Genomic DNA, 27,204 nt, shown 5'->3' with positions numbered 1-27,204 from the left:
GGCGCTTCCGGCGGGGGCGAAGGAAGTGACGGCGGGTTTGTTGACAGCGGAGGCTGCGGCGGGGGGAGCGGGCCCGAGCAGGACGCGGACCCCGGCCCGCCCCGGGGAGCCGGGACCAGCCGGGACCAGTCCCCCATGGCGCCAGGTGAGTACCGGTGCCTCCTTCCCCAGCCCGACCCGGGGGCACCGGGCCTGCCCGCCTGGGCGGGGGGAGGAACCGCCGGCCCCGGCAGTACCGGACGGTGCCCCCGGCACAGTCCCCATCCCCTCCCCGGGGCTGCCGGCAGCAGCCGGGCGCCGCCGGGCAGGGCTCCGCAGCTCTGGCGGCCGCAGCTCCGGCGCTGCCCGGCGAGGTGACCTCTGGGTGCCTGCGGGACGAGGGAGGGCTCGGCTTCGGGGCCAGCGCTGCCCGCGGGGTTGGTAGAGACCATCAGGGGCTGGTGGAGCCCCAGCGCCCAGAGAGCCGTGGCTGCAGGTAGGCTTCTTGGGCAGGCGACTTATGGGACGAAAATCCGTGATGTAATTCAGTGAGCTGAAGGAGCATCTTCACTGCAGCCAGGTACAAAGATCAACACATTTCCCGGCGGGTGCGAGCTGTTTTATTTACTATGTCAGGCTGGCTGGCTGACAAGTTCGGGAGTTGCAGGCTTTGCTGGGACAGAGGATATAGATCGATCTCCTCCTACTTCACTTTCCCTACTGTAAGAAGGGATGGTGTTTCCCCACAAAGGCAGCGATGACCCATCAATTAATAAAATCACAGTGATTTGCAGCTGCAGGATGCCAGCTTAAGTGACAGTGCAGTTTCCTTTCAGAGCATAACCTGTGCCAAACTCTGCATTTGCGTTACATTTGTAATTCTGAAGTCGCTGTAATCAGCTCATGTCAGTGCACACTGTTTGCCCTCTCCTTGGACGAGTCCCTGATGCTGGAACAGTCAGCTTTGCCAGTCATTTTTGTAGCAACAGCGTAAATGTTGTGTGGTTGGCGTGGAGCCACGGTGAGTCAGGCTTGGCTCCGGGCACTGCCTGGAGGGAGGCTGGGAGAGATGAAGTCCAAGGGAGAGGATATTGGTACTGGCAGCCCCAGGAGAGGTCCTGAGCCTCACGTGCCGGTGCAGCCTGGAATGCTGTAACAATGCAGATGCAGCCTGGAAATAAGCAATACTTGCAAAGAGGCTGGTGGGTCCTGGATGCTGGGGATGGAGTAGGTAGAGCTGCCTGTACCAGCAGACCCTGGTTTTGGGTCCATGGATGGCAGGAGAGTGCTGTGACTGAACAGAGAGGGCTGCGTGCCCATGGCTTTTGTGTGCCTGCTCCCAAGGTTCTGAGGAACTCAATTCCTTGGTGCACTAAGATGGATGCAAATCCACCAGAGAAATAAATTGGAAAAAATACTGGCAGCTGAAGTTCTGGTCACTTTTCAGTTCTTGCTCTTGAATTTTCAGCATCTTTCATGCATCTGTCTTTAACTTTTCCAAAACCCACATGGCACCAGGCAGCTCATTGCTGGAAAAGCACTGGTGGCAGTCACTAGGCAGCTTCATCCTGTGTGAAGCTTCCTGAGGAGAACAATTAGACAAATGTTAATGATTTTTCAGCCCCTCCATTCTTTTCTTCTTGTCACTCATCGAGGTTATAACTAGAGACAGTATTGATCAGGGCAGCCATTGACACTCTTACTTCCCTCTCTGCTGCTGAGGTGTCATGCCTTCAGTCTAAGGAGGGAGAGGCCAGCTTGTGTTGTGTTGTGTTCTGGACAAAAGGTCACAGCAGCTGCTCAGATATCTCAGATATCTGTAATAAATCAGGAGGATGAAAGCTTGTCTTTGGTCTTAGTTCACTGGGACAGTTGAACCATTCTTGATATTAAACTTGTGCATGGGATCGTGTTGGTGGATCACGGGGAGCTCAGAAGTTAAAGGGCAGCTGATTTCTTCAGGGCTGAGCTCAACCGGCTGCATTGTGCTGGTCTCAGCAGAGAGGGAACAGAGGCTTGTCAGAGCCACAGGAAGGCAGTCCTTGCCCTCTGGTGCTCTGAGCTGCTTGGACAAGTCCCAAGCACTGGCTGTTTCCAGCTGCACGTGACAATAGATTGTCAATGGGAATTTGTTTCTGAGCTCTCTGGCCGTCGGTAGTAAACAGTGGAAGAACACTGGCCGCAGGGACCTCCTGTCTGATGGCACAGGGGAACTGGTAGGGACAGCACAACACGCTTCCCAGCTGGTTCAGATCTTCCCGTTGATCTTGCCTTTCTGGAAAGATTCTCTCCAGCAAGCTTCAGGCAAAATCTGCGAGAGGGACTTGTTCTGAGGTGAGGCCAATTCATCTCCAAAGCAGACACAGGACAGCTTCCTCCCACCTGCATTCCCTTTGCCGGGACCTCCCAGCCAGGGAGACAATACTCCGCATTCAGTAGCCCATTTCAGCCTCGGTTTCTCACTTTAGTTAACTCCAAAGGTGAGAACGGTGGATTGTGGAGCTCCTCCTTTTTCAAAGTTAAACCCCCTCCATTTTCATTGATTGGACCACATGCACCTCAGTGGAGCTGTTGTGGCATTATTGAGAAGTCACAGTTTTATGTTCTTGGGACTCCCAGCTCAGCACTCAGTGACCAAAAGAGCAAGTTTCACCTTTAACACCATGACTGGAGAGAGTTTAAAGTATCATTTTTATGATTCCTGAGGTTTTGGGGGATTTTACCTTTTAAAGTGATTTGAGTGATTAAGCTGAGGAATGGGAGTTAAAATCTTTTGTCTTGTACTGATACCAAAGGAATGAAGGAATGGGAGAGCAGCAGAGGCTTTAGAGAAGCAGAGAGCTGGTGACACACAAGTGTCCTGCTATTTGCAGCTGCAGGATAAAGATCAGGAACGGAATATGGTTAAGGACATTTTGCAACAACTTCTCCAGCAATGGCTGCTCAGTTGTGGTGCAGAGAATAACAACTACCTCCACCGCATCAGTGTTCTCAGGACCAGCAGGGACATTATTGATAAGACATAGGTTTTATATTAAAAAAAAAATTCAACACAATTTTTTGTGTCTGTGGAAATATTTAGAAAAGTTTAGGTTTGCTTATAATGTGATTTGACCCCTTGAAAGTGAAATGTCACTGTTGTTCTTCAAGCTAACTTTTCTGATAAGCCTCTCAAGGTCCCAGCGAGCAAGTTTTTACACCAGAAGAGTCAAGCAGTTTCAAATCAGAAAACAGACAGGGATAGTTTCCCCTAGTTGTCTGCCTCACCCATCCTTTATCCTGTTCCAAAAATGAAGGGCAAAAGCACCTTGCCTTTTTCCAGTTTAGTCCCTCTTTGTGGCAGATTTGGGATGGTGAGGGTGAGCTGGATGTAGAGGTGTCCAGCACAATCACAATCCTCGCCTTTACACTGCACTCAAAGGGATCCCAGACCAGTCTGTGTGTTTCCCTCTGGCTTCTGATCCACTTCACACTCTAGTTCAAGGACTTCCATGAAGCTTCTGGCTTGGCACTACAGAGAAACACCAAGCTTGAAAATGAAACTTGACTTGGAATGTTGGCAAAGAGTATGACAGGCAGGAGATACGGGGCCACAGATCCCACCAGTGCTCTACAAAGGATTATGCTGACAGTAAATGTTCTGCTGGTTTATCCAACCCACTCTGAAGGAAACCAAGCAACGTGGCTCCTACCACTTCCCCTTCTGAGGGCCTTTGTCAGCCAGATAACTCTGCAATGAGGAAACATTTTGCTGTGTAGCCTCATTTCCAAGCACATCACACTAACTCATTCCCACAGTATCCCCTTGGAGTGGAAATACCATGGAATTAAAGGCACACTGCCAGAGAGGCCAAACTGCTGTGGGTCCTTTTGAGGTCAGCAAGTGTTGGGCTGTAAATACAACAAGCATCCTGCTGGTGTGACAGCTTTGTGGGACACTCGCAGTTGTGCCTTTCTCAATGCATCTTTGTCTCTGCTTACAGCTCTCCTGATGGCCCCATAAATTCATCCCAGAACTTCATTTGAGGGAAGGATCTCCTGCATCAAAAGCTTCCTTCTGCTCTTCCCCTACCCATAATTTCCCTCAAGATGGCATCTGACAGTCCTGAGTCGCTGATGACCTTGTGCACCGATTACTGCCTTCGCAACCTGGAGGGGACCCTCTGCTACCTCCTGGACAACGAGACGCTCCGCCTCCATCCCGACATCTTCCTGCCAAGCGAGATCTGTGACAAACTCGTCAACGAGTACGTTTCACGCCTGGTTTGGGAAGGGGCTGGGAGCTCAGAGAAGGGGGAGTATAGCTCTCCAAAAAGCATTATGGGAAAGAATTCATAGGGCTGTGTTTTTTTCAGTTGATTGTGTTGGCAAATAAGGGTTTGCCTGAACTTCAGAAGGAAGTGTTGCCTTTTGTACTGCTGTCATTCTAATTTCTGTGGTAATCACCCTTTCCAAGTTAGTCCAAGCTCAGTGAGATGCTGTGAAAAGGGAAATGAAAAGAGTAAACCCGGAGTGAAACTCACTGCTTCTTCCTAGAATGTCAGTGAGCAACAAGGAAGCCTTCCCATATCCTGTCACTGAAGCATTACAACACTCTGTCCAAGCAGAAAAATAACAGCGCAAAGTGCTAACAGATGTTAAATTTTACGGCTGCTGCTCCCATAGTTTTATAAAGCAACCTGTTTCCAGTGATTTATGTAGTTTGGCTGTCGCAGTCTCCCTTGGCTGAACTTGTGCCCACAAAGTCTAGCAGAGAATTCTGGCCAGCTAATTTTCTGAAAAATGAAAAAAAAAAATAAATCATCAAATTACTAAGTTTAAACAAGTAGGGAAAAAGTTCCTTGAGTCTGTGCTTGCCAGAATCCAGTTTGCTCACACACACAGAGTTTTGCACAAATCTTTGCCCAAGATATTCCTAGGGATGGTTGGTTCTGTGCCAGGAGAGGTGGGTGAGCTCCTTTGCCCAAAAGGCTGATCTGGGCGATATGGGGGGGTGGGGGGAACAGCTTGGTGTGTGCTCACAACTCTGTCACACTTCCTTGTCACCAGTGCGGGTGTCAGAGCTGTGGCTGAGCCTGTGCTGTGCTAACGCCATTGCCCCACACAGGTACGTGGAGCTGGTGAAGACAGACAGCATCTTTGAACCCCATGAAAGCTTCTTCACGCTCTTCTCAGACCCACGGAGCACCAGGCTAGCTCGGATCCACCTGCGGGAGCACATTGTGCAGGACCAGGACCTGGAGGCCATCAGGAAACAGGTGGGGTTGCACTGACAGCTGCCACATCACATAGCGTGGGCACCAGCTAGAATCCCAGACATCCAGAGGTTCCTGAGGCTCCATCCTTTGCTGTCCAGGCTTTCTTTGGACTAACCTCAGCTTCTCCCTTCTCAGCTCCCAAAGCTACTGTTGGGAATGCCATAGGACACTGCTCAAGTTGGGTGATACATGGTTTCAGGCTGTCCCAGTGGGAGGTGTGGGGCAAACAGGGTGGGCACTTCACCTGTGAAATATCTCTAACCTCGATTTCCCTTTTTTCAGGATCTTATTGAGCTCTACCTGACTAACTGTGAGAAGCTGACAGCCAAGAGCCTCCAAACCTTGGTGAGCTTCAGCCACACACTGATCTCCCTGAGCCTCTTTGGCTGCTGCAATATCTTCTACGAGGAGGAGAACCCCGGGGGCTGTGAGGACGACTGCCTGGTGAACCCCACTCGCCAGGTCTTGGTCAAGGACTTCACTTTTGAAGGCTTCAGCCGCCTGCGCATCCTGAACCTGGGCCGCCTGATCGAGGGGGTAAACGTGGAGACACTGCTGCGGCCCCTGGCCTCCCTTGCTGCTCTCGACCTTTCTGGGATCCAGCTGAATGATGTGGGATTCCTGACCCAGTGGAAGGACACTCTGGTTTCCTTAGTGCTTTACAACATGGACCTTTCAGAGGAGCACATCCAAGTGATCGCACAGCTTCGCAAGCTCAGGTCAGCAGATCTGTTCTTCCTTCTTTGTCCTTCTCCAGTTGATAGGGAGAAAACCATTCTTTCAGGAATGGTTTTCTTGCCTGCTATCAGAGGTACCCACTGCTGGGTTCAGCTTTTTGTGTAACTTAATTTGTGGGAGGAGGCAAGATACGTTTCTGGGGATGCACAGATCCTCTGGTGTGTCTTAATCTCCGGGTAGAAATGCTCAGGTGGCTGCTGTGATGGAGTTTGGAAAAAGTAGTTTCTGAGCCTGGAGCAATTTCCTTTGTGATGTGTGGTTAGATAATACACTGTGGTCCATTCTAGGTAGCCCTCTACCAGATACCTGTGTGCTTTGGTTAGACACAGGGCCAGCTGCTGCTGCCAGAGCCTACAGAACCACATTCCTGTATCTTGGGAAGGAAATAATGATAAATAATAATCACACTTGGCTCTGGTAGGGAGGCAGAAGCCCCAGCTAATGCTTTCAAGGCTATGAGATGCCTTCTATCACTTGCAGGCACCTGGATATCTCCCGAGACCATCTGTCCAGTTATTACAAGTTCAAGCTGACCCGGCGGGTTCTAAACTTGTTTGTGGAAAACCTGGTGAACCTCACTTCGCTCGACATCTCAGGGCACACCATGCTGGAGAACTGCACTATCCCCAGCATGGAGGAGAAGATGGGCCAGACAAGGTAAGGAAACAGCAATTCCTGAGGTGTACTTGGATGGATAGATCAGTCAAAGATGAATTAAGAGCAGTTCCCTCTTCTGAGTTCCCAAATTCTGTAGGTCTAATCAGTACTAAAAAGCAGGATACAACTCTTGCCAGGTTCCCCTGACAGTAGAGACTGGTGTGAGAATCAGCTGTGATTGCTGTATGCAACACATGTAAGGACTTGCAAGAGTAATAAAGAATTCATCCCATCTGCCTGCCATGCATATCTGAAGTATTTCAGTTCTTTTCCACACACATTCTCCCAGGGATCTCCTGCAGGATTTTTTTCTGAAAGGACTCCAAAGCCCTTTACACATTTCCTACACAAAATACTCTTACCCTTGGGGAAATCCAGGTTCTTCTGACAGAACATTTATACACTGAGTCAATACATCAGCATTCATCGGAGGGCTGAGTGTTTTAGGAGCTTGGAATCTAAAGGCCTGTTTTCACATTTGACCTGGATACTGGGCAGATCAAGCCTTGAAATCCTGGTGCCCCTGAGCAGAGGCATACCTAGAGGTCTAGTTTTCTACATCAGCCAAGAGCCCTGCCCTCTTGCTAAGCACTTGCTGAACAGAAGCAAAGTGAGACAGTACTGACTCCTTTTCACTAGAGCTGGTGAAAATGCACTGGCTCTTGGTCAATAAGGAACATGGCAGCAAAAACAGTGTTCCTGCATGCTCACAGAAGCAGACATAGCATGTCTATCACATTGCAAATACATTGGATGAGTGAAATCCACAGCCCTTTAAGAGGAAATTTTCAGCCCAACAAATTTTCTCAGGACAAATTTTACCTGGGAAAGCTGCATCCTGTCTGCAGTAATTCTTACTGCTGGTTAGCTTTTACCACTCTGGGTATGAATTCAGAGTAGATTAAGGGCTGACAGCCATCTCTGTGGCAGGAGACACCTGAAGAAACATGGTACCAACATGAGCATTCTTGTTTTTTCACCCCAGCATTGAGCCAGCGAAGAGCAGCATTGCTCCCTTCCGGGGTCTAAAACGACCACTGCAGTTCTTGGGCCTTTTTGAAACATCCCTCTGCCGCCTGACCCATATTCCAGCCTACAAGGTAAGGAGGCTGCAGGAATACTGGCAGTAGAAACTTGTTAGAAGTTGAAAGAACATGAGAACACTGGCTGCCAGTAGAGTGGAGTTCTTTGGGTCTTGGGTGTGACAACAGAGCACTGACCTTTCAATAACTACTTTGTAATGCAAGAAAACTGCCAGAAAGCAAGATCTGTACCCCAGATAGTTTTTATAATGGTTGAAAAACACGCCCCTTGGAGAAAAGCATGGAGAAATCATCCTGCCTGAAGGATGTCTGTGACTACAGAAAAGGATTTAAGACACTAGGAGTCCTACTTTTGAATAGCATCCTCCTGCCCCAAAGGTGCCCTTTCTTATCCCTCTGGGCTGAAAAGTAACTCAACCTGTCTCATTCTGGGCTGAATCTATTCTCAGGGCAGAGGAAAGTCATACCCTTTGACCTTTCAGAGTTTCCTTCTCATGTTGGATTTCCTCCTTCATAATTTCTTCCCTGACTCTGCTCTGCCAGGTGAGTGGAGACAAGAATGAGGAGCAAGTCCTGAATGCTATCGAGGCTTACACCGAGCACCGGCCGGAAATCACTTCCCGGGCCATCAACCTGCTTTTTGACATTGCCCGCATCGAGCGCTGCAGCCAGCTGCTGAGAGCCCTCCAGGTAAGCCTTGGCCTCACCCTGAACCCTGACAAGGGGAATTTTGCACTCCCACTCTTTTTTTCCACCCTGGGACACTGTATCAGGCCATTCCAAAGAACGTTCCAGTAGCGCAGTAGAACTGGGTACCTTCATTTCCTAAGCACATTCCTGCAATGCCTGGGCCACACGTTCCATGTGGGCTTCCAACAGCCACTCCAAGAATTAGCAGCAAGTCCATGGCACTGAAGCTCTGTGTTGCTTCTCTGCAGCTGGTGATCACAGCCCTCAAGTGCCACAAGGATGACAAAAACATCCAGGTGACAGGCAGTGCTGCACTCTTCTACTTGACCAACTCCGAATACCGCATGGAGCAGAGCGTCAAACTGCGGCGCCAGGTCATCCAGGTGGTGCTCAACGGCATGGAGTCCTACCAGGAGGTCACAGTAAGAGCCCAGGCACCTTTGGTTCCCACAATCCTCTTTCCCTGTATCAGTTCTTTAGCCTGGTGTCAGCATTTGGGTTTCCACTGCTTGCAGGGAGTTAAGGCTGAGAAGTTACTGCCCAGGTCTGCTCCTGGTCTCCACTCAGTAATGGGGATTACAGGCAGGGTGCTCCTTTTTTATCCATGAACAGTGGTCAGAGGGTGTATGTGACACATGGATATCCAGCTCTAACTGTGGGGTAATGGTTGTGGGTAAAGGGGATGTCGAGTCAACAGAAAGAAACATCTCAAGTCTGTGTACTGGAAGTCAGCTGTATAGAGAGCCCACAGGCAGTGAGGAACTGGCTTGGGAAGCAATGGGCCCTGGATATTTGGGTGGCCTTGTGAGACTGGAGTGACAGTCATGGAGCATGGCTAGAGCACAGCACTAGGTCAGAGGGTAACAGAAATCTCAGTAGCTGTGGTCAGGCAAGAAGATGGTTTCAGTACCAAGCAGCAAGAAAACACGAGTTGGTGGGGTCTGTGCTTTTGTAGCCTCTTGGCCCAGGGTTTGCTTCCTTTGACCCAGGTACAGCGGAACTGCTGCCTGACACTGTGTAACTTCAGCATTCCCGAGGAGCTGGAGTTCCAGTACCGCCGAGTGAACGAGCTGCTGCTGAACATCCTCAACCAGAGCCGGCAGGACGAGTCCATCCAGCGCATCGCTGTGCACCTCTGCAATGCCCTGGTCTGCCAGGTGGACAACGACCACAAAGAAGCTGTGGGCAAGATGGGGTTTGTCATGGTTGGTATGGTCCCAAGGTGTCTCCTTCTCCATAACCCAGGCTAGGACAATTCCCCTGCAGCTGTCCGTCAAGTGCCTCCAGCCACGATCCAACCTCGCAGTATCGCGGAGGGAACCAGTGCCCAGCAATGCTGACCTCTCCTGGAACCTACCCCTTTACTTGCTAACTAACACTGGAAGTCATGATCTCAGAGACAGGCTGGTGTGAGTGCAGGAAGGCACTGTCATCTAACACCTGACCTCACCACATCGGGTTATTTCCAGATCTGGTACCACCTTGTGACCGTCTCCCTCTACTTCTCCCCAAGTTTGCATTAATTTCCCAGCTCAACCCATATCCCCCACCTTTTCCAAGAAGTGCAAAGGCTGTTGCTTTGGCACAGTTATGCCACATCCCAGACTTTGTCATACAGCTCAAAACTGACTCAACTGCAAACTCAACAGCTCTGGGACTGTGGCATAGTTCAGCTTTGTGAATACTTGCAACTTGGAACATGACCCAATCCCAGTGGTTTAGAGAAAGATATATAAAGTAGGTTCTCTGCAAAAGGTCAAAATTGGCCGTAACTGCTGTGATACTGCAGGGCTGGTAAAGTTTTAGCTCCATGATTTTTGAGCTGTTTCTCACTCTTCCCCTTTCTTTGCCCACAGACAATGCTGAAGTTGATTCAGAAGAAGCTGGCTGATAAAACGGTGAGTGTTTCCCAGGAAAAACAGATACATAGAATATCTTCTCTTCAGTCTGACTTAGGCATGGAGATCAGCCCAGAGTGCCAGCTCAGCTTCTCTAACAAACACAAGACATCTCAGCTGACACTGCAGAATTTCGTGTCCCAGTGTAAGGGCAGGGGAATGTGACAGAGAGGCAAAAATATTAAACAAACCCACTTACTGACGAGTTGAAAGTGAACAACAAGGTTTTCTTACCTCTGAAGTCACCTAGGGTGATGCCAGAGAGGAAATAGGTGATTGGTTTGCACCAGGCTCTTGCATTAGCAAAGCTCTGATTCTGTCCCTTTCCCTGTAGTGTGATCAGGTGATGGAGTTCTCCTGGAGTGCCCTCTGGAACATCACTGATGAGACCCCAGATAACTGCGAGATGTTCCTTAACTACAGTGGCATGAAACTGTTCTTGGAGTGCTTGAAAGTAAGTGTCTGATTGTCTCTGGAGAGTTGCTGACAGGAGCACTGGAGATGCAGGTGCCTGGGCAGGATCCCTGGCTCTGCTCCTCTCCAAGCATTACTTCCTACGTTTCACAAAGAGGAAAGTAAAAGCTTGCGTAAGTTCTTCTTTCTCACATCATTCCACCCAGCCAGTAGAACAGAGAAACTTACAGTGAACTCATCTTCCCCTTTGCCAGTCTCTGCTCAGACCCCTCAAGCAGAGCAGCAGTGAACAGGCCTGGATTTGATCCTCCCTTTTCACACATACCTTTGGCACCTGCCAAGGAGCCATTGCTGACCACCCAAAAATACTGAGCTTTCTGGATGTGCTGTACAGCCTTTTCCCAGGGTTGCTGGTTCTCAGCATCACCAGAGTCCTACCTGTGTATAATCCTGTTCCTTGCCTGCTCAGGAGTTCCCAGAGAAACAGGAGCTGCACCGCAACATGCTGGGCCTCCTGGGCAATGTGGCAGAAGTGAAAGAGCTCCGCCCTCAGCTCATGACCTCCCAGTTCATCAGTGTGTTCAGGTGAGTGCCTGGCTGGCAACCAGCTGGACTCTGATCTCTTCTCCTGAACCACCTGGAGACTTGTGAATCTTTACTGCATCAGCAGCTCTAAGTGATCTCTTCTCTCTTGGCAGCAACCTGCTGGAGAGCAAAGCTGATGGGATTGAGGTGTCATATAATGCCTGTGGAGTGCTCTCCCATATCATGTTTGATGGTCCAGAGGCCTGGGGGATCTATGAGCCTCACAGAGAAGAAGTTGTCAAGAGGATGTGGGCAGCCATCCAGAGCTGGGATATCAACTCCAGGAGAAATATCAATTATAGGTGAGGCATGGAAAAGATTGGCTCACTCACACAGGAGCCAGGATTGTCACAGGAAGGAAACATCAACGGAGAGAAAGGAAGAGAGTGAGCCTAGCATGGAGGCTCTGTTCAGAGTGAAGGAGAAACATCCTCAGGGACGTATTCTTTAGTGAGGGTTTTACATCTTTGAAACTTGTTACATAAGATGCTGAAATTAGACACCTTACCTGACACCTTATGGGAGAAGTTTTGCAGCAGAATTTCTCCTGCGTGTTTCTGCTGAAATTGAGTAGTTCAGGAAAACCATGGTTTGTCTGGGACTGCCTAAGCATTTTCCTCTGATACTGCTGTCCTTTGCAGTCTGTTCTTTTAAGTCTGTTTGCTTGCCAGAGTCACATGCTTTCACTCTTCTCTGGGGCATATTTAGACAGAGTTACCAGAAATCCCTTCCAAGGTTAATACAACTTCTGGAATCCTCTAAACCCCTTCCTGCAAGAGGGTATCAGGTACTCATAATTCCCTTATAGTGCTTGGCAGGGATCCAGAACTGGCATTCCAGTGCCAGTTTACAGTGTAGACAGTATAGTATTGTTGTCAGAAGAAACAGCAGAAACCCTTGCACATGTGCAGACAGCTTTGCCTGGATACCGTTTGGCTTTGTCCCTCCTCAATCTGATCAGTGCTGCTGGATTTCAGCTCTTGTGAGGAAATGCCTAGTGGAGGATGGAAATCAGTTCCTGGGCTCAGTTGCCTTCGTTGCAGCTATTTCTCTGGGCAGTGTGTTTGTGCTGAAGTGGTGGGGCCTGTAATCGTGCCACCACTGCCCTGGGACACTGACTTAGCCTTGGTGCCAGAATCTTTGACATGCCAATGGATTTACTGCTGTGGTATCTATGAGCAGAGTTTGCTGTGAGTGGCAAAGGTGCTGAAAGAAGTAGCTCTTGGATTTTTAACAACTTCTGTAATATTTCTGTGCAGGTCATTTGAACCAATCCTCCGACTTCTTCCACAAGGGATCTCCCCAGTCAGCCAGCACTGGGCCACCTGGGCACTCTATAACCTGGTCTCTGTCTACCGTAAGTTCTCTTTTTGAAATCATATTCCCTGCACTGTAGAAGTTGAGGGGGTGGCCCTGAGGCTGTCAGCAGAAAAAGTCTTCTGAGATAAACTATATAGGTAGAGAAGACCTTCTTTGAATGATGCAGGAATGTCCAGGCAGCACAGCCAAATAAAGCTAACTAATTAAACTTGGTGCGTAGGAAATTCCTTTACTGTTTTGATCCTTCTCCTTCCCCTCCTGCCACCCTTTGTACCACTGTTGAGAGGGTTCACAAGGACCTGATTTATTCTTTTCTCTGCAGCTGACAAGTACTGCCCACTGCTGATCAAAGAAGGTGGGATTCCTCTCCTGAAGGACATGATTAAAATGGCCTCAGCACGACAAGAGACCAAGGAAATGGCCCGGTAGGACACCAGTGCACCATCACAAACTCTCAGTTTAGCCACAGTTTAGTTTTTAATTGTTCCACATAAAGTGAGGCTACCAAAGCAATGCCTGTAGTGATGTGTATGAGAGGTATAAATGGAACACAGGAGAAGCAGAGGATAAAGAGGATGAAAACAGAAGACTACAGGTGTTTATAGGTGGGCAGTACACAGACCATTGCCAAACAACTGGGTTGTAGATTGGCTTGTTGCACAAGGGAGCCACATGGCTAATTGCAGTTCTTAGGCCAGTAGTCTCCAGGTATCACTTTTCTCTGTACTTGGGTAGGCAACCTGTCTTCAGAATCATACTGGCCTGTCACTGACCCGCCAACTGCACAGTTAAAATGAGAGCATTTTTCAGAAGGCAGAAGGCAGCTGCAGTTTCTGATCATTGGCAAAGTGAGAGCTGTAATTTCATACCTGCAGGATGAGTAGAAGAGAGAGGTAGAGATCTGGGAATACATACCTGGTGAGTGGGCAGCGGGTATTCCCACAGCTGAAGGGTTGCTAAATGCTGGAGGGGACTGGAGCCTGCAGAAGACAGTCACAGTTACACACAGTGTGTGGGATGGGACAGGTGACAGCACAGTGAAGGACAAACATTTGTATTCATGTATTTCCTGGTGGCATTTAAAGGCATCTGAGGTTTTGGATATGGGGTAATGAATGAATGGTCACAACTGGATCTGGATATGCACCACCATAACTTGACATTCCAAGGTGGAAGCTGCTTTTGTGGAGTGTACTGGTTTTGACACAGTTTGTGTCTCAGATACAAACAGGACACAGTTACACAGAAATCAACTCTGGGACAGTTCTTACCTTACTGTCCCACAGCTGAGGTACAATAAGCTTTAAACTAAACCCTCTCTCCTTGTCCTTGTTTTATCCATAGGAAAGTTATAGAGCACTGCAGTAACTTTAAGGAGGAGAACATGGACACTTCCAGATAGAGGCAATCACCCAATGCCTCTTGCCAGCACTGTATCCAGCTTCTCTCTAACTCACTGTACATAGGGAGGACTCTTTCTTACCAACTCGCCCGTTGGAAGGAAACTTTATGTGTGTGTGTGAGACCCTCAGTAGATGAAGGTGAATAGGGGAGGGGGGAGGGACTTTTTGCACAACAAAATGCTTTCCTTAACTTAGTGGACTTTTTTGTTATGAAGTTTCAGGTTGAAGTTCCGTGTGTATGATTTCTGTATAAAAAGAAAACGAAAAACAAAGACAGTTACATTATGCATCTTTTAACCTTTTTATTTTAGACCACACAGAGAGCCTCAAATGACCATGACCCTGAAGACCTAGTTGTGTGATCACTAGTGTGACCTGTTTATTTCCCACTTTTTAGAAAATTCCCTTTTGCTGTACTGCATGAGGTCCTGTGATGTCTTCAAGAACACCAGTCCTGAATCAGCATTGGCTGCTCAGTGGGGCAATAGGCAGTGATGAATTATTTATTCGGTTAGAGAGGTTGGAGGACACAATACCAGAGAGATAGACCAAAAGAACTGATGTTTTAGTGAGACTTACAAATGGAGAAACTAGAGAAGACCTTTCAAGCTAATTCATTCCCTCAAGGGCTTTTTTTTAATAGAAGACTCATATTAATGGAATCATTGCTAATTCTCTGTGGGTCTTTTGGAAGTAGGGCATTCCCAGTAAAGTCAAGAGGTCTGTTTTGTCCCCATACAGTAGGATCTGCCAGCCCACCCAGCCTCAGAAGGCCAGGGATGATCAGCAGAACCAGTTATATGTTCTTGGCTACACAGAGCTGCTCTCTTGAAGGGAGCCTGTGCAACAAGGCACAAGGTTTGTTCACAAAGGGCTACTACGCATCTTCATTCCAGTCCTTCACCACCTTTTTTAGTTGTGTTCTCTTTTGTAGGGAAGGGCTACAAAGCCAAACAGAGTATTTCCCTCTGCATACTGTACTGTGCCAGGCCCTAGTCCAGAGCAGCTGTACCACTTCATGCAAGTCCTAGGAAGGGACTGCCCTCCCTCAGGCTGTGTCATCACAAGCTGTGCTCAGTAGCATCATAATCTCCCTTCACAGGAAGCTCACTGCAGCACAACTGCTGGAACTGGAGGTGGGGAGTCTCCAGGCACCCTCTGAAAGGCCATGCCAGGAAATAGCACCTTTTGCTCCACCCCAATATCTTCCCCCTTTTCTCAGAAGCAGAAGGCCCTATTCCTGTCTGACTCCCAGAAGCACTTACCAGTGCAGCCCCAGTCCCATCAGCAGCATTACTCCAGTCCATGTGACACAGGTGAGAGGAGAGTCCCACTGAGCTGGTCTTCACCTGTAACACTGCAGACCTGTAATGGCTCAAGAAGCTGAAGGCCAAGGTTTGCCTCACAGCCAGGCACTCAGCAGCACAGCTGTCCGTGTCACAGCCCGCTGCTCGTCACAGTTCTTTGACAATTCACAAATCTTCCCTGAGAAGGGATTCAGAAAAGATGATGTGCCTGGTAGAAGGAAGATGAGCCTATGCCATGCAGGCTGGGACGTTTCAGGCCTCAGAGCACAGTAACTTGCTGCTCTCTTCCCTCGTACACTTTGCTCTCGGATTTGAGTCGCTGCTATGAGGTTCTGCTAATGATCAGAGTTCATGTTGTCCTTGTGAGCACGTTAGAGATGGATCCTTGATCCAAAAACTGACACTTTAACTGACAGAACACAACTGCCTGGAGAGGTTTACTTTTACTGCCAATACGGTGTTATTCAATGTATTTTGGTTTTTTTTTTCCTTTTAAACCATATGTCATTTGTTTTGGTGTTGTGAGAACTGTACTTTTTTCTTTCAAGTATTTTCAAACTTATATATATTTTTGTGTCACTTTTAAATTGTTTTCATAAGATTTGCAAAACTTGACAAATTATACTTTTTTGCAGTCGTTTGAAATGTATTTTTCTCTTATTCCTGTTTGCCAAGAATTTGTGTCCCTATGAGCTTTGAGATGGGGAAGCTTATTTCAAGATCTGTTTTCTGTAACATTTGCTAATCTTCCTTCTAGATGCAAAACTAAGAGGGGCTGCAAATACAGCCTTGTTAGGGGAGTCAGGCTTTGTTCTTTGATTCCCCATTTAGTGCTGCTGTCCTTGGGAAGTTGTTTCACATGGCAGTGCCACCCACCACATCTGCTTCCTTTCCAAAGCCTTTGTAGTGAAAGCTCCTGTCACTAAAACCTTGAACCAGCTGACAAAAAGCACTCTAGATTCTGACTGTGTTGGCAAGGTGGGAGTAGAGCAGAAGGGGACACATGACAGATATGAGGTATCAGAAAGCCTTGTCCCCAGAAAGCAGCTGCCACGCTGGGGAGACAGTGGAGCTGAGGAATTCCCATCTCATCTGGAGCAGATCCCAGCCTCTCACTGCAATCCAAGCCAAGCAGTTGGGCTCTACTCAGAGATTCTGGCACAACTACATCAAAGCTAATGAGCAACCAATGGCTTGGTTTTATCTGCCTTGAGACCCCCAAAGGTTTGGGTTTTCCAAACCAGTGCTTCCACAAGCTGAGCAGTTACTGGAATCTCACCTGCTGCATTTCAAACTAACAAGATCCCCACTGCATCAAAGCTGTTTCACACTGTAAAGGTAACCTCTGTCCTCACTGCTCACAGACCCTCAGCAAGCTGTACCTCAGCCTGAACCAGGATAAAAAGATTTCAATTTCCCAGCAATAAGGAGATGAATGGAACCAGGCCAGGCTGTCAGAAAAGCTCAGCTTGATGAAATCTCTCACCACTCCCAGGGGAAAGAGAAAATTCTAACTGGGCTGTTGCAGAAAGCCTCACATAAAATTTTGAGTATGGCCACCAGCAAGGTAAATGCCTAAGGCAGCATATTAAAAGGAATAACACGCCTGTCAGAGTAACATGAGCTTTGCCTACAAGCTTCAGTGTCTTCAAGATTTTGTGAGCTGAAAAATAACATTTTCCTTTCAGTAAGGAGCAAAGAGGGAAAAGTACACTCAGAGCACAATCCAACAATTCCCGTAATTGGAAGTCTGAAGCGAGTTTAGGCCTCAGTCTCCCTAACTGAAACAACAGGCATAATGCATGAGCTGAAAACCATTTTTGGTGGCAAGGATTTAACTGATACCATAGATCTAAAGCTGAGGACAGAACAGGAGAGTTGCCTGCAGACATCACATCAATGTTCTGCAAAGGAAGGGAGGGCAAAGTTACAGATTTTTTCTGAAGGTTTAATGTAAAAGGCGAAATTGGATACCCTGAAATGCTTGACTGCTCCAGGGATGCCTCTCAAGCCTTCCAGCTTTGCTGGATCAAAGGAACAAGCCAGGAGATCTCAGCTCCACACAAAATTACACAGCCAGTGACCAACCCTGCTCAGAAAACCAGAATGAGGTTCTATTTTTCAAATGAAAATCCAGCTGGAGAGAAGTTCATAGCATATAAGGATATTGCAGAGGGGCTCCTTGTCTCCTTATGCTCAGTAGCTGTTGGCCCACTCAGACTCTTCATGTTTTCCCTACTACATTTCCTTTAATATTCCAAAGCTTGGCAAGCAGAGCACGAACACAACTCAGTAGCTCCCTGCAGAGACTGTGGCAACAAAGGAACCCTCCACCTGAACTGTGTGGTTTCCTTCTTGGCTGGAGGCTGCCCTGTCCTCCAGTAGCCCTTGTCAGTGACCCAGCAGTGCCAGGTGTCTATGTTCTGTGGAGCAGATAAGAGCAAATTGGTGAGCAGCTTCCCACCAGTGCTTCCATTTTACAAGATCTGTGGGAGGAATTGCTCATAAGGATTGGCATCTACTTGGATGATGTTTAACACCCAGAAGCACCAGACTTTCTCATCTAGACCAAGCCAAGAAAGTTTAGCACTGATATTTGTGGCAATCAGAACACTGCAGATAATTCATCTGCACTATGGCTGCTGTTTCCCTGCACCTTCCTACTGAAATGATTCTCTTCAGCACTGAATCCTACCCAGCTTGTCACCTTGGCTGGGCTTCTGCTGCTGTCACTCCGGTCTCTGCAAAAGATGAGTGGAAAAAAAGTCTTGGAGCTGTGAGTCAATTCCCTCTCATTACCTGGAGAAGGCAATTAATTACCAGTAGGGCAAGAGCTAGAGGGCACTGCAGTCAGGCACTATCCATAGAAAAGACATTTCCATGAGACTGTTTAGGGAGGAGTCTGCCACGGCTCAGGTGTTAGAGGACAGCTTGTGCTGGAAAAAGAGAATTAAAAGTAGGGAAACAGCTGGTCTCCACGACAACCATGTATGTGTATGAAGCACAGAGGGCACTAGTCATCAGGAATGGATGGAAAGCAACATGGGGGCTGAAGGAGAAGAGAGCACTTAAGGAGTGAGAGAGATACTCTGCTGAACTGAAACATTTCTGCTTTAGCAGACTGTTTTGATTTAATATAATTGTCGCTGATTCCCTCTGTAACTCTTTTCTTGTTTTAAAAAAAGATTTTAAGCTAACTAAATATGTATTTCCTTGTTTTGCAATGAAAATACCCTTAGTTATAATGAGCAAGCATCTCCATTTACTCTGTCCATGGACCTGCCTGATGCTGAGGCCTGGTTCAAATGTTTGTACCTGGTGAAACTGAGCAAAAAAATCAAAATGCACAACTGTTGCTTCCTTACAATTCTGAATGAATTAACTTTTCTGTTGTATCCGTTGGATACCCGCTGTGTATTAAACCTACCGCTCAAGAGTGTCTTCTTCCTTTGTTCTATCAATGTGGTTTATTTAGGTACAGTACTGGTCCATTGGCTGTCATATATTTAATTAAAAATGAAAGGAACTGCCACGTGTTGATGATGCCGTTCAGTGCCTTTGCCTATCATCACTCCAAAAGACACAATACTGCTTTGTCAACAGAAGAAAGCCGTGGAGGATGAGAGCATTGTTAGGAAATTGTGTGAGAGGAGAAAAAAAATCAGGACAATATTTGAGTGTCCAGATTGCTCTGAACTCTGTTATGTATCTGCAGCTCACAGGCCACAGCCTGGGCTTTGTAAGGGGCAGGATCTGAGCACTTCAGAAAAGCCAATCTGCTTTAAGGCCAGCCTGACTTTCTTCTTAAGTCCTGGAAGGGCTCAGTGCCAGTGAATTCAGTGGTCACTGTGGAGTCTGTAAACAGGATGGGAAGAGCATTTGTGTGAAACAGAACTGCCTCTGAAAACATGCTGTGTTGTAAGAGTACAGAGAGATACCTTAGCCTTCCAGCAGCATGGGATTCTGCTGAGATTATATGGGATTCCATGAGCTGGAATGCCATAGGAACCAAGATTCTCCACTCAGAAACTTACTAGTAGAGACTTTTTGTAACTGAGCCTAATTTCAACCAGTCACTGAGGCTGAAACCCTTGAGACAAGAGAAAAGCTCTGATCTCTGCAAGACAGGTTTCAAAGCTGAAGGAGAAGATAAAAAGAGTAACACACACCAAATTATTTTAATCACAAAGAGAGTGAGAATACATTCCTTAGGACAGACTATTCTAGAACATCAAAATATTTCTACTTTCAAGTGGAAAATACTACTACTACTTAAATTGCTTTCATTAAGCTTTAAAATTTACACTTCTTTGTGAAGAAGACACTACCTACCTTTTCCTGAGCACCAGTACAGCCTGAGGTGTCTGAGGGAAGAAAGCCATAGGCTTTGCATTTACCTAGAATTAAAAAACAAAAACAAAAACAAAAAAAAAAAAAAAAAAAAATACACCAAAAACAACAGAAGTGTTTGAATGATTGCTGGAAATTTAGTCGACAACTTTTATTAACATTTCAACCCAGCTGTCTCAGGTAAACCATTTAAATGACCTACACAACCAGGTGCTTTCCTGGCATCAGCAGGTGGCCACTGACTCATGTGAAGAGACTAAACTAATCAATTTGTGGGAAAACAATACCAAGGAATCCACTACCAGGTGCTGGAGGGTAAATTTATAAAGAATATGATATTTCTTTCCAAATTTTTATTGGGAAAGAAAGTAACAAAAGCAGCAAGGTATACCTATGTTAAAACGGAACGGAGTTTAAAGGGAAAGCACTGATTTTGGAACTTTTGCAGATCTGTGATGACATTCATCTCCCCTAGACACTCAAAGTGTAAATATATACGTGCTATAGTCACCTCGGTGGGGTTTTGTTTTTGTTAGCAAGACACAAAAATGCATCTCAGGTGCAATTCAACTACTTTTAGGTGTCTGTTCAACTGAGAAGAGTCTATACCTGCTTCCCTCGGCAGCCCTCGGGGGAGTTCCACGAGCTCACCCAGCCAGGAGCCTCTTGACTGCAGACATCTCAACCAGATCAAATCCCTCCTCGAGTTATGTCAAACATTCTCCAGGCTCTGCTTAATGGGGCCGCGTAGCTGCTTCCAGCCAGGCACAGCCTCTCTGCGCTTCTTCCCGGGGGCCGGAAGCCAACGCATGGAATAACCGCGTTGGCGAGAGCAGGGCTAACGCAGGGCAGCACCTCGGGAACCACCTCGAGGAGCCTTTGAAGGGCACATGCTGCCCGACCCATCCCTGCCAGACCCTTCCGCAGCTCTGTACACCCAGCGGTGTCCGTCCCGGCGGAGCGGAGCTTCTGAACAGCTTGCCCAGCCCTGCGCTCCTGAGCCCGCGGCGAGGGCGGGAGGACACGCGGGAAGGGCTGGGGGAGAACATTCCTCAAGGAAAGGCCCCGCAGGACACAACAACGCCGTGGCGGCGTGGGGGACAAAAGGATCCAGGAGACCCCGGTTCACGGTGCGTGCCGAGCCCGGGACAGCAGAAGGAGCCCCAGCATCCCAGCGGAGCCTCCCCCGCAGGGCTGGGCTGCCCTGGCCCCGCCTCGGGGCGCTGCCCGGAGGCCTTCCGGGCGGACGGCGCCCCGGAGCCGGTGGAGCCGGTGGAGCCGGTGGAGCCGGGGGCCCATGGGCCCGGGCGGGCGCTGGGTGCGGGCGGCACACGCAGCCCTCAGCGCGGCCCTCCTGCTCGGGCTCCTCCTGCACCGCACGGGTGAGGCGGGGCCCGGCCGGGCCGCGGGGAGGGGGTGGCCGGGGCCGGGCCGGGGCCGCTCCGCCCCCGGGGGCCGGCGGAGGACGGGGATGGCGGGGGGGGACGGGGATGGCAGGCGGAGCACGGGGATGGCGGCGGAGCACGGGGATGGCGGGCGGGGGACGGGGATGGCGGCGGAGGACGGGGATGGCGGCCGGGCCGTGCGGCCCCTGCGGGACACGGGCTGTCTGCACCCGGCCGCGGCCCGGGGGTGCCCCGAGGGCAGGAGGGGGTCTGGGGAGCCCCTTTCGCAGCCTCTCCTCTCTCGCTGCGCGCCCTCTCTCCGCCTGGTCTCTCCCCGTTTCCTCTACATAGATTCGTGACCCCTTTGGTGAGGCCAGAGGGAAAAAACCCGGACGCTTCACAAGGAGTACCGTTCTGTGTTCTTGGGGTACCTTTCAGATCTGCAAAAGCAAGAGGAGCGCGGGGAGCTGCTTCGGCCGCTGATCTTCGTTTTGCTAGTGTTATGCTCGGTTCTGCTGTACTTCAAGGTGTCTCTCATGGATCCGGGTTTTGTTAAACCTGAAGAGGAAGTGAAAGTAAATCCCTTCATGAATAGAACAAAGTGGAGTAGCTGTAAAGTCTGTAGGCTTTTCTACTTTTTCCACTCTGGTAGATAAGAACAATCTGAAACAGTTTCTGTTGTGCTGGCATTTAGGAGACAAGCACAGAGCGTTGAAGATGAGGGCAGACTGTCTCACACTGGTATTTTGTAACAGCAGTAGGGTTTACAGGCTTTAAATGTGCCTTTCACATCACACTGTCCTTGTATGTAACTGCCATTTAAGCCCGAGTCCTCTCCTAGAGCAGAGGCTGCAGTGCCCTGTGGAATGTATATATGACCTATTTTACGATAACCACTGCTGAGAAGCCCTGAATTGAAGTACAGGCTTGGCAGACAGTGCTCTCTGCAGCTCTGTTTATTGAACTCTATGGATTTGTTGCCCTCTCAGAGAACACATCCACAAACAAGTCACAGTGAAATAAATGGAAATGCAAAGTTTCAGTAACTTGTAGTCTGCTCAAGGTTCACTGCCTTATAGACTGTGTAGGACAAAAGCATTATCAATCTTAGTCATCCATCATTAAGGTCAGTGTTGGCTGTGTATGACTAATTAGCACTGCTCATACTGAAAAGACATTGTTATTGTGTTTAGAAGTGAAGTCTAACCTTGTTTTTGTACCAGAGTGTATCTTGTCCAGTTATTTCTGCCTTTGTGCAAATGTTCTTTGGAGGGTTACAGTAACCTGTTCTCTCTCGCTGTACCATAAGTGTCTGCAGCTTCTGTAGGAATTCTAAGGAATTATTTTGTTCCTAATGATAGAGATAACAAGCACTGTGTAACTGTTAAGTCAAAGGATCCAGCAAGACAGCTCAGTCATGTCTAGACAGCAGCCCAAGAACTCTCCTCAATCCCTCCCTGTCTCTTTTTTGTAGGAAGGTGAAAATAAAGGACAAGGTGTGGTGATCCCTCAGATTCCAGGTGACATTAAGCTGCGGCGCTGTGGTTACTGCCTGGTGAAGGTGGGCATCCAGAACATGCTGGAAGAGGAAGAGATGAGTGATTTGAAAGCTTACATTGTTCTTCAGCTGCTCTTGGTGGTCTGTAATTGCTGCTCATAAGAGGCTGGGCAGACTGCGTAGCTACACAAGTAGTAGTGATGGACATTGGCACACAGGCCAGTTTTCCAAGGCTGAAACAAGCCCCTGCTGGCTTACAGAAACAAGAAACTGTTTTTGCCATGAGAAACTTGTATTCCACATTCTTACTGCCATGTCAGCCAGACCCTGCAGTACTATCAAAGAAGTTATTTTGAAAATACCTTGATAGTCAGAAAGGCAGCTGAGTGTGACATGTGGGAACTGCTCATTGTTGTGAACTTTTTCAGAGGCCTTCAAACAACAAAACATTGGCCTCAATGGTAGAAGACAGCATGAAGGAGAATTTACAGCAATGAAATCAGCTCTTAAAACAGTTTGCCTAAAGCCTAGAAAGGCTTGTTTTCAGAGTGATCCTTATCAGTTTAATGAAATTAAGCATTACCCCAGCTCCCATAAATTCCTGAAGAGTATCGACCAGGAGGAATGAGCTTATTGCAAGAGGAAAAGCTGGCAAAGCACTTACGTGCTGCAGGGGACAAATCCTAGGAAGCACTACTTTTCTCTGCCAGGTCTTCTACCTTCTCTGTGCCTGGTAATTGAGCTCTTTTCTGTGCCAGTGTCTTGTACTCACATGGAAGCACTTCTCTGTGCATCCCCAAAAAGTATCGCCACTCTATTTGATAGTGATCCTAGTTTTTCACCTCAATACTCTGGCTCATGCTTTCCTGACTACACTGATTGGCTTTGTCTCCCTCCTTGGCAGGCTGGACTTCCTATAATAGGTAGATAATAAAGAAAACGTGGAGATAGGAGGAGTGAATGCCACCCACTTGGGTCTTGACCAGGAGAATCACGGTCCCTTTGATTTGTCTTAGCAATGTTGATGTGCTGTTGTCTCACAAGTGAGTTTTTTAGGGACAATATTGTGGAGAAAGACAGATGTGCATGATGTTCTCTTCTACCAAACAGGAGTGGGACAGTCATGAACTGTAGCCAGTGGGTTTTTTCTTTTTCTGATTGTGTTTTGCAGCAACCCATGCGAGCCAAGCACTGCCAGCTGTGCCAGCACTGCGTGCGGCGCTACGACCATCACTGCCCCTGGCTTGAGAACTGTGTAGGAGAAAGGAATCATCCCCTCTTCATAGTCTACTTGAGCGTGCAGCTTGTGGTTCTCCTCTGGGGAGGCCATGTTGCCTGGTAAGGCTGGGAGATGGCATTTGAACCTCTGAGATTGCTGAAAGTTGTGGTGCTCCTCGGGCTGACATAGAACAGAGCAGTGGCTGGACTGGCTTTGGATCCTTACCCTCTTTTGCATGCTGGAGCGCCCTAATCTTGAGCAGAGTCTGATAATTCAGATTTCATTGTTCATTTTGCTTCAGTCACTGTAACACCATCTTTGAAATGCTGGAAACTCCAACAAGGGTTCCAGCTGTTTAGGAGAGGAGTTAACCCAGAGTGACTGTGTCTCACAGCTGTCAGGGGAAACAGCATCTTCTAAACCTAGATTCCAATCCCTGTGGTGCAGTGTCTAAGGACTTCATAGTGTATTAACTCTCTGTAGTCGAGGATTATCAGCAGCTCATTGGTTATGAATCAAACTTAAATGTGTCATCAGGTTTGCTTAGTTTATGAAACTAGTTCTGCTTCTTTAACTGCAGATTTATTTCTGTTTGAATTGAAAGGTCAGGCCTCTACTTTGAACAATCCTGGGAGTGGCTGCAGCACAATATTTTCCTCCTTGTGTCCTTCCTCCTGATATTCATATTCACCATTGTGGTCCTGCTGCTGCTTGTTTCCCAGCTGTACCTGATCTCATGCAACACCACGACCTGGGAGTTCATGTCATCCCATCGCATCTCCTACCTGCGACACTCCGAGCTGGAGAACCCCTTTGACCAAGGGATAATCCTCAATCTCTGGAGGTTCTTCTGTTCACGCCACCTCACTGCATGGGAGAACATCTATTTTCACAAGAACAGTGAGCTTGTCTAGTCCCACTGTGCCAACACACCTGGCAGGCTGCTGGGTAAAGCTTTGCTAATGCAATAGCTTCTGTTTCCTTGAAATTGAACTTTAATACATCATGGACTATGCAACCTGCTCCACAACCTGTTCATCTGCAAATTACATTTCAGGGATAGTCAGGGTTGTTTTTTACATATAAATAGCACTTAAAGGTAAGAATCGCACTCTGGGAAGGGCAAAGCCAGCACAGCTGATTTCCAGTCTGAGCAAAGTATCTCTCTCAATTTATTTCCTTTTGTTAAGTGCATTCACATCTCTCCAGAAGAAATGCAAGATTAGTGTGACTATTTGTGTTGACTTTTCAGAGGTCTCCCTCGCCTTTTGCTGCTAGGGAACTGCAGCAGTTACAGATAAAACCAGCCAGGATCAGTGTAATTCCTGTGGCCCTTTTTCAGCCAAGTTCTGACTGTGAGAACTGCAGTGCCTTTTGGCAGTAGCATCAGGCATGTAAGAGAAATATTTGAGTAAATATTTAGAGTCAAAAGCAAATTTTATTTTGTCCACATGCTTCAACTTAACGCTTTCCACAAAGACTTAAGGCTTAATACTGGTAATGTGCATGAGAAAGAGCTGTAAGACACCCAATTAATCTTATGAGATAATTAACCTGTATTTTGTGATGTCCTGAGCAGCTTCCTCATAGGTTTTTAAGTTGATGATGCTGCTAACAATTCACTGTTTTGAATGAAGTCAGTGAAGAATGATACCGTTACTTTTCTTTGGACAGAAAAGTAATCCTTGGCTACTGAGTTATTTCTGCAGATAACATTGTGCTCAGGCCTTTGCTGTAGCCTGGGGGAGAAGCAGGAGCAGAGGTGGGTACCTCATGCCTAACTCAAGTCACACTGTTGATAAAACTACTACTACCTCAACTCACTAGTGACATTTTAATAAAATAATACAACTTCAATGCAAGAGGAAAACTGCCAGGTCCTGGTTGATTAACCAAGATGAGAGATGCTGACAGCTTTCAGGACAGCAGCAAGAAGACCTGTTTTCTGTTGACATAAAAGGTCATACTTCAGATTTCCATGGGGAACTAAAAGGAAGTTTGGGATGACCGATCTTAGCTTTAAAACAAAAAAGGCTGCGGTGTGAATTTAAGTCCCTTTTCCGTTAAACAAAACAAGAAAAACCACCACAAATATTAGTTAAATATTACCTTGTGCCTTAATTGTCTTGGCTCAGAAATTAACACCAACTCAGAAGCACTCAGGGTTTAAAGTTGATGAACACTGATGAAAAGACAGTGTAGTTACTAACACAGCATGACAGTCCAAAAGCAATTTAAATGCAGCAAAAGATTCTTTTTTTGGACCAGCTCCAGAGTTTGTAATCGTGCACAGTCTGGTTTGTTCAGGGTAGAAGTTCTATCAGAGGGATATCAGAACACTAAGGATTGTTTTTGTAAAGCTACTACACCATTCAGAAGGATTCTGCAGTTTGCTTGTGTTGCTGTGGTACCTGCTAAAGGGTGGATCATCTGTCACATTGCAATTCCTGGTTCTTGATGTGTCAGTCAAGTGAAAGTTTATCAGCAGGTACAACAGCTCAAAGCAGTTTTGCTCTGTTTGGTATTTCTTTAAAATACACCTGGGTGTTAACTTTTTTTTTACTCAACCATAAATTATAAAATAAAATATTAAATATGCATTTTTAAATTCTCTATGACTCTCTCTTTGGACCCAAGTTCTAGGTTTGACCTGTGCTAACAATCCACGGCATAGTGGCCTTGAACTAAAGCCACAAAACACACCACAGGGGCCAACAGCAACTGCCACTCAAACGAGAGTGAGGAAAATGTGTATCCTGCTCTAAACAGGCCAGTGCATTGCCAGGGTGAACGTGAGGTTGAAAGGATCTTTGTACACGGGAATTTTCAGAACAGCTATACTTGGTTCTGAAAATAGAAAATCTAGGTTAAGTGTGAAATATCCCTGGTTTGCACAAACAGAGCTCTTACCTCACTGAATCCTGAAGCACTGGGACCTGCCTTGGCTTAAAAATTCCCTAGATCCTTGTCTCCAGGTACAGCACAGCTGCCTTAGTCCTACCCCTGTCTCCATCTGGTGAAGACAAACTGAAAGAGCAATGATTTATGTCCTTGTTTGCATCAGACGCCTTATCTCTATTAACCTTTCCCTTTTTGCCCAATGAGCTAACATTATGAATTTAAGACATGAAAATGTATCTTATCATCAAGTATAATTACAAGATAGATTATGAGGCAGTTAAATCACCTTAAACTCACTGATTTTCCAGTACTGACTGTCATCATTTAGTTGTCCCAAAAATTATACAGGATGTACACACTGATAAAATCTGTGAAGAGAAAACCTGACTGCAGTCATTAGTATCTTACAGCTGATGACCCTGCGCAGTATGTGCACAGACAATCTGAGTGAGAAGGAAGAAAGAAAATACTACTACTGGCATTCATGGAGAAAACTAAAGTTCTACCTGTTGAGCATTTTGGTTAGCCCTGATCTGAAGCATTCAGCTGACACAAAAGA

The 27,204-nt window shown here is 47.4% G+C and overlaps 2 protein-coding genes and 1 long non-coding RNA gene across 3 annotated transcripts; 2 read left to right on the top strand and 1 right to left on the bottom strand.

Moving 5' to 3' along the window:
• The first annotated feature begins 26 nt into the window (after positions 1-26).
• On the top strand, positions 27-18,827 carry ZER1 (zyg-11 related cell cycle regulator). Its single transcript, XM_066200963.1, has 16 exons — positions 27-145; positions 3,963-4,226; positions 5,087-5,237; positions 5,520-5,956; positions 6,456-6,632; positions 7,618-7,732; positions 8,219-8,365; positions 8,614-8,787; positions 9,355-9,570; positions 10,222-10,263; positions 10,598-10,717; positions 11,147-11,262; positions 11,376-11,564; positions 12,522-12,619; positions 12,905-13,007; positions 13,927-18,827. Exons 2-16 carry the CDS (start codon positions 4,069-4,071, stop codon positions 13,982-13,984), a joined length of 2,301 nt encoding a protein of 766 aa, XP_066057060.1. The 5' UTR covers positions 27-145; positions 3,963-4,068; the 3' UTR covers positions 13,985-18,827.
• On the bottom strand, positions 9,465-11,198 carry LOC136299402 (uncharacterized). The gene is made up of 3 exons (XR_010723498.1): positions 11,116-11,198; positions 10,498-10,817; positions 9,465-9,544 (listed from the first exon to the last, which is right to left on the bottom strand). It is a non-coding gene; the product is annotated as an uncharacterized lncRNA (long non-coding RNA).
• A 1,348-nt stretch (positions 18,828-20,175) lies between the features above and the next one.
• On the top strand, positions 20,176-26,344 carry ZDHHC12 (zinc finger DHHC-type palmitoyltransferase 12). The gene is given in 7 exon segments (XM_066200967.1): positions 20,176-20,807; positions 20,809-20,917; positions 20,919-21,024; positions 21,466-21,602; positions 22,502-22,588; positions 23,697-23,863; positions 24,349-26,344. Coding segments are annotated over 7 exon segments (1,191 nt in total). The 5' UTR covers positions 20,176-20,532; the 3' UTR covers positions 24,659-26,344.
• The last annotated feature ends 860 nt before the right edge of the window (positions 26,345-27,204 follow it).

Source organism: Chamaea fasciata, unplaced genomic scaffold (assembly GCF_029207755.1).
Source record: "Chamaea fasciata isolate MVZ Bird 193981 ecotype frontalis unplaced genomic scaffold, bChaFas1.0.hap1 SCAF_20, whole genome shotgun sequence".
Classification (NCBI taxonomy): Eukaryota; Metazoa; Chordata; class Aves; order Passeriformes; family Sylviidae; genus Chamaea; species Chamaea fasciata.
Note: the sequence above shows the minus strand (reverse complement) of the source record. Positions and strands in the feature narration are given on the sequence as shown.

Bases quoted from the DNA above. Each gene is read 5' to 3' on its own strand.
- ZER1 (XM_066200963.1), top strand. From the start codon at position 4,069: ATGGCATCTGACAGTCCTGAGTCGCTGATGACCTTGTGCACCGATTAC. The intron at 6,633-7,617 runs GTAAGGAAACAG...TTTTCACCCCAG, and splicing joins GAGAAGATGGGCCAGACAAG to CATTGAGCCAGCGAAGAGCA. The intron at 8,788-9,354 runs GTAAGAGCCCAG...CCTTTGACCCAG, and splicing joins AGTCCTACCAGGAGGTCACA to GTACAGCGGAACTGCTGCCT.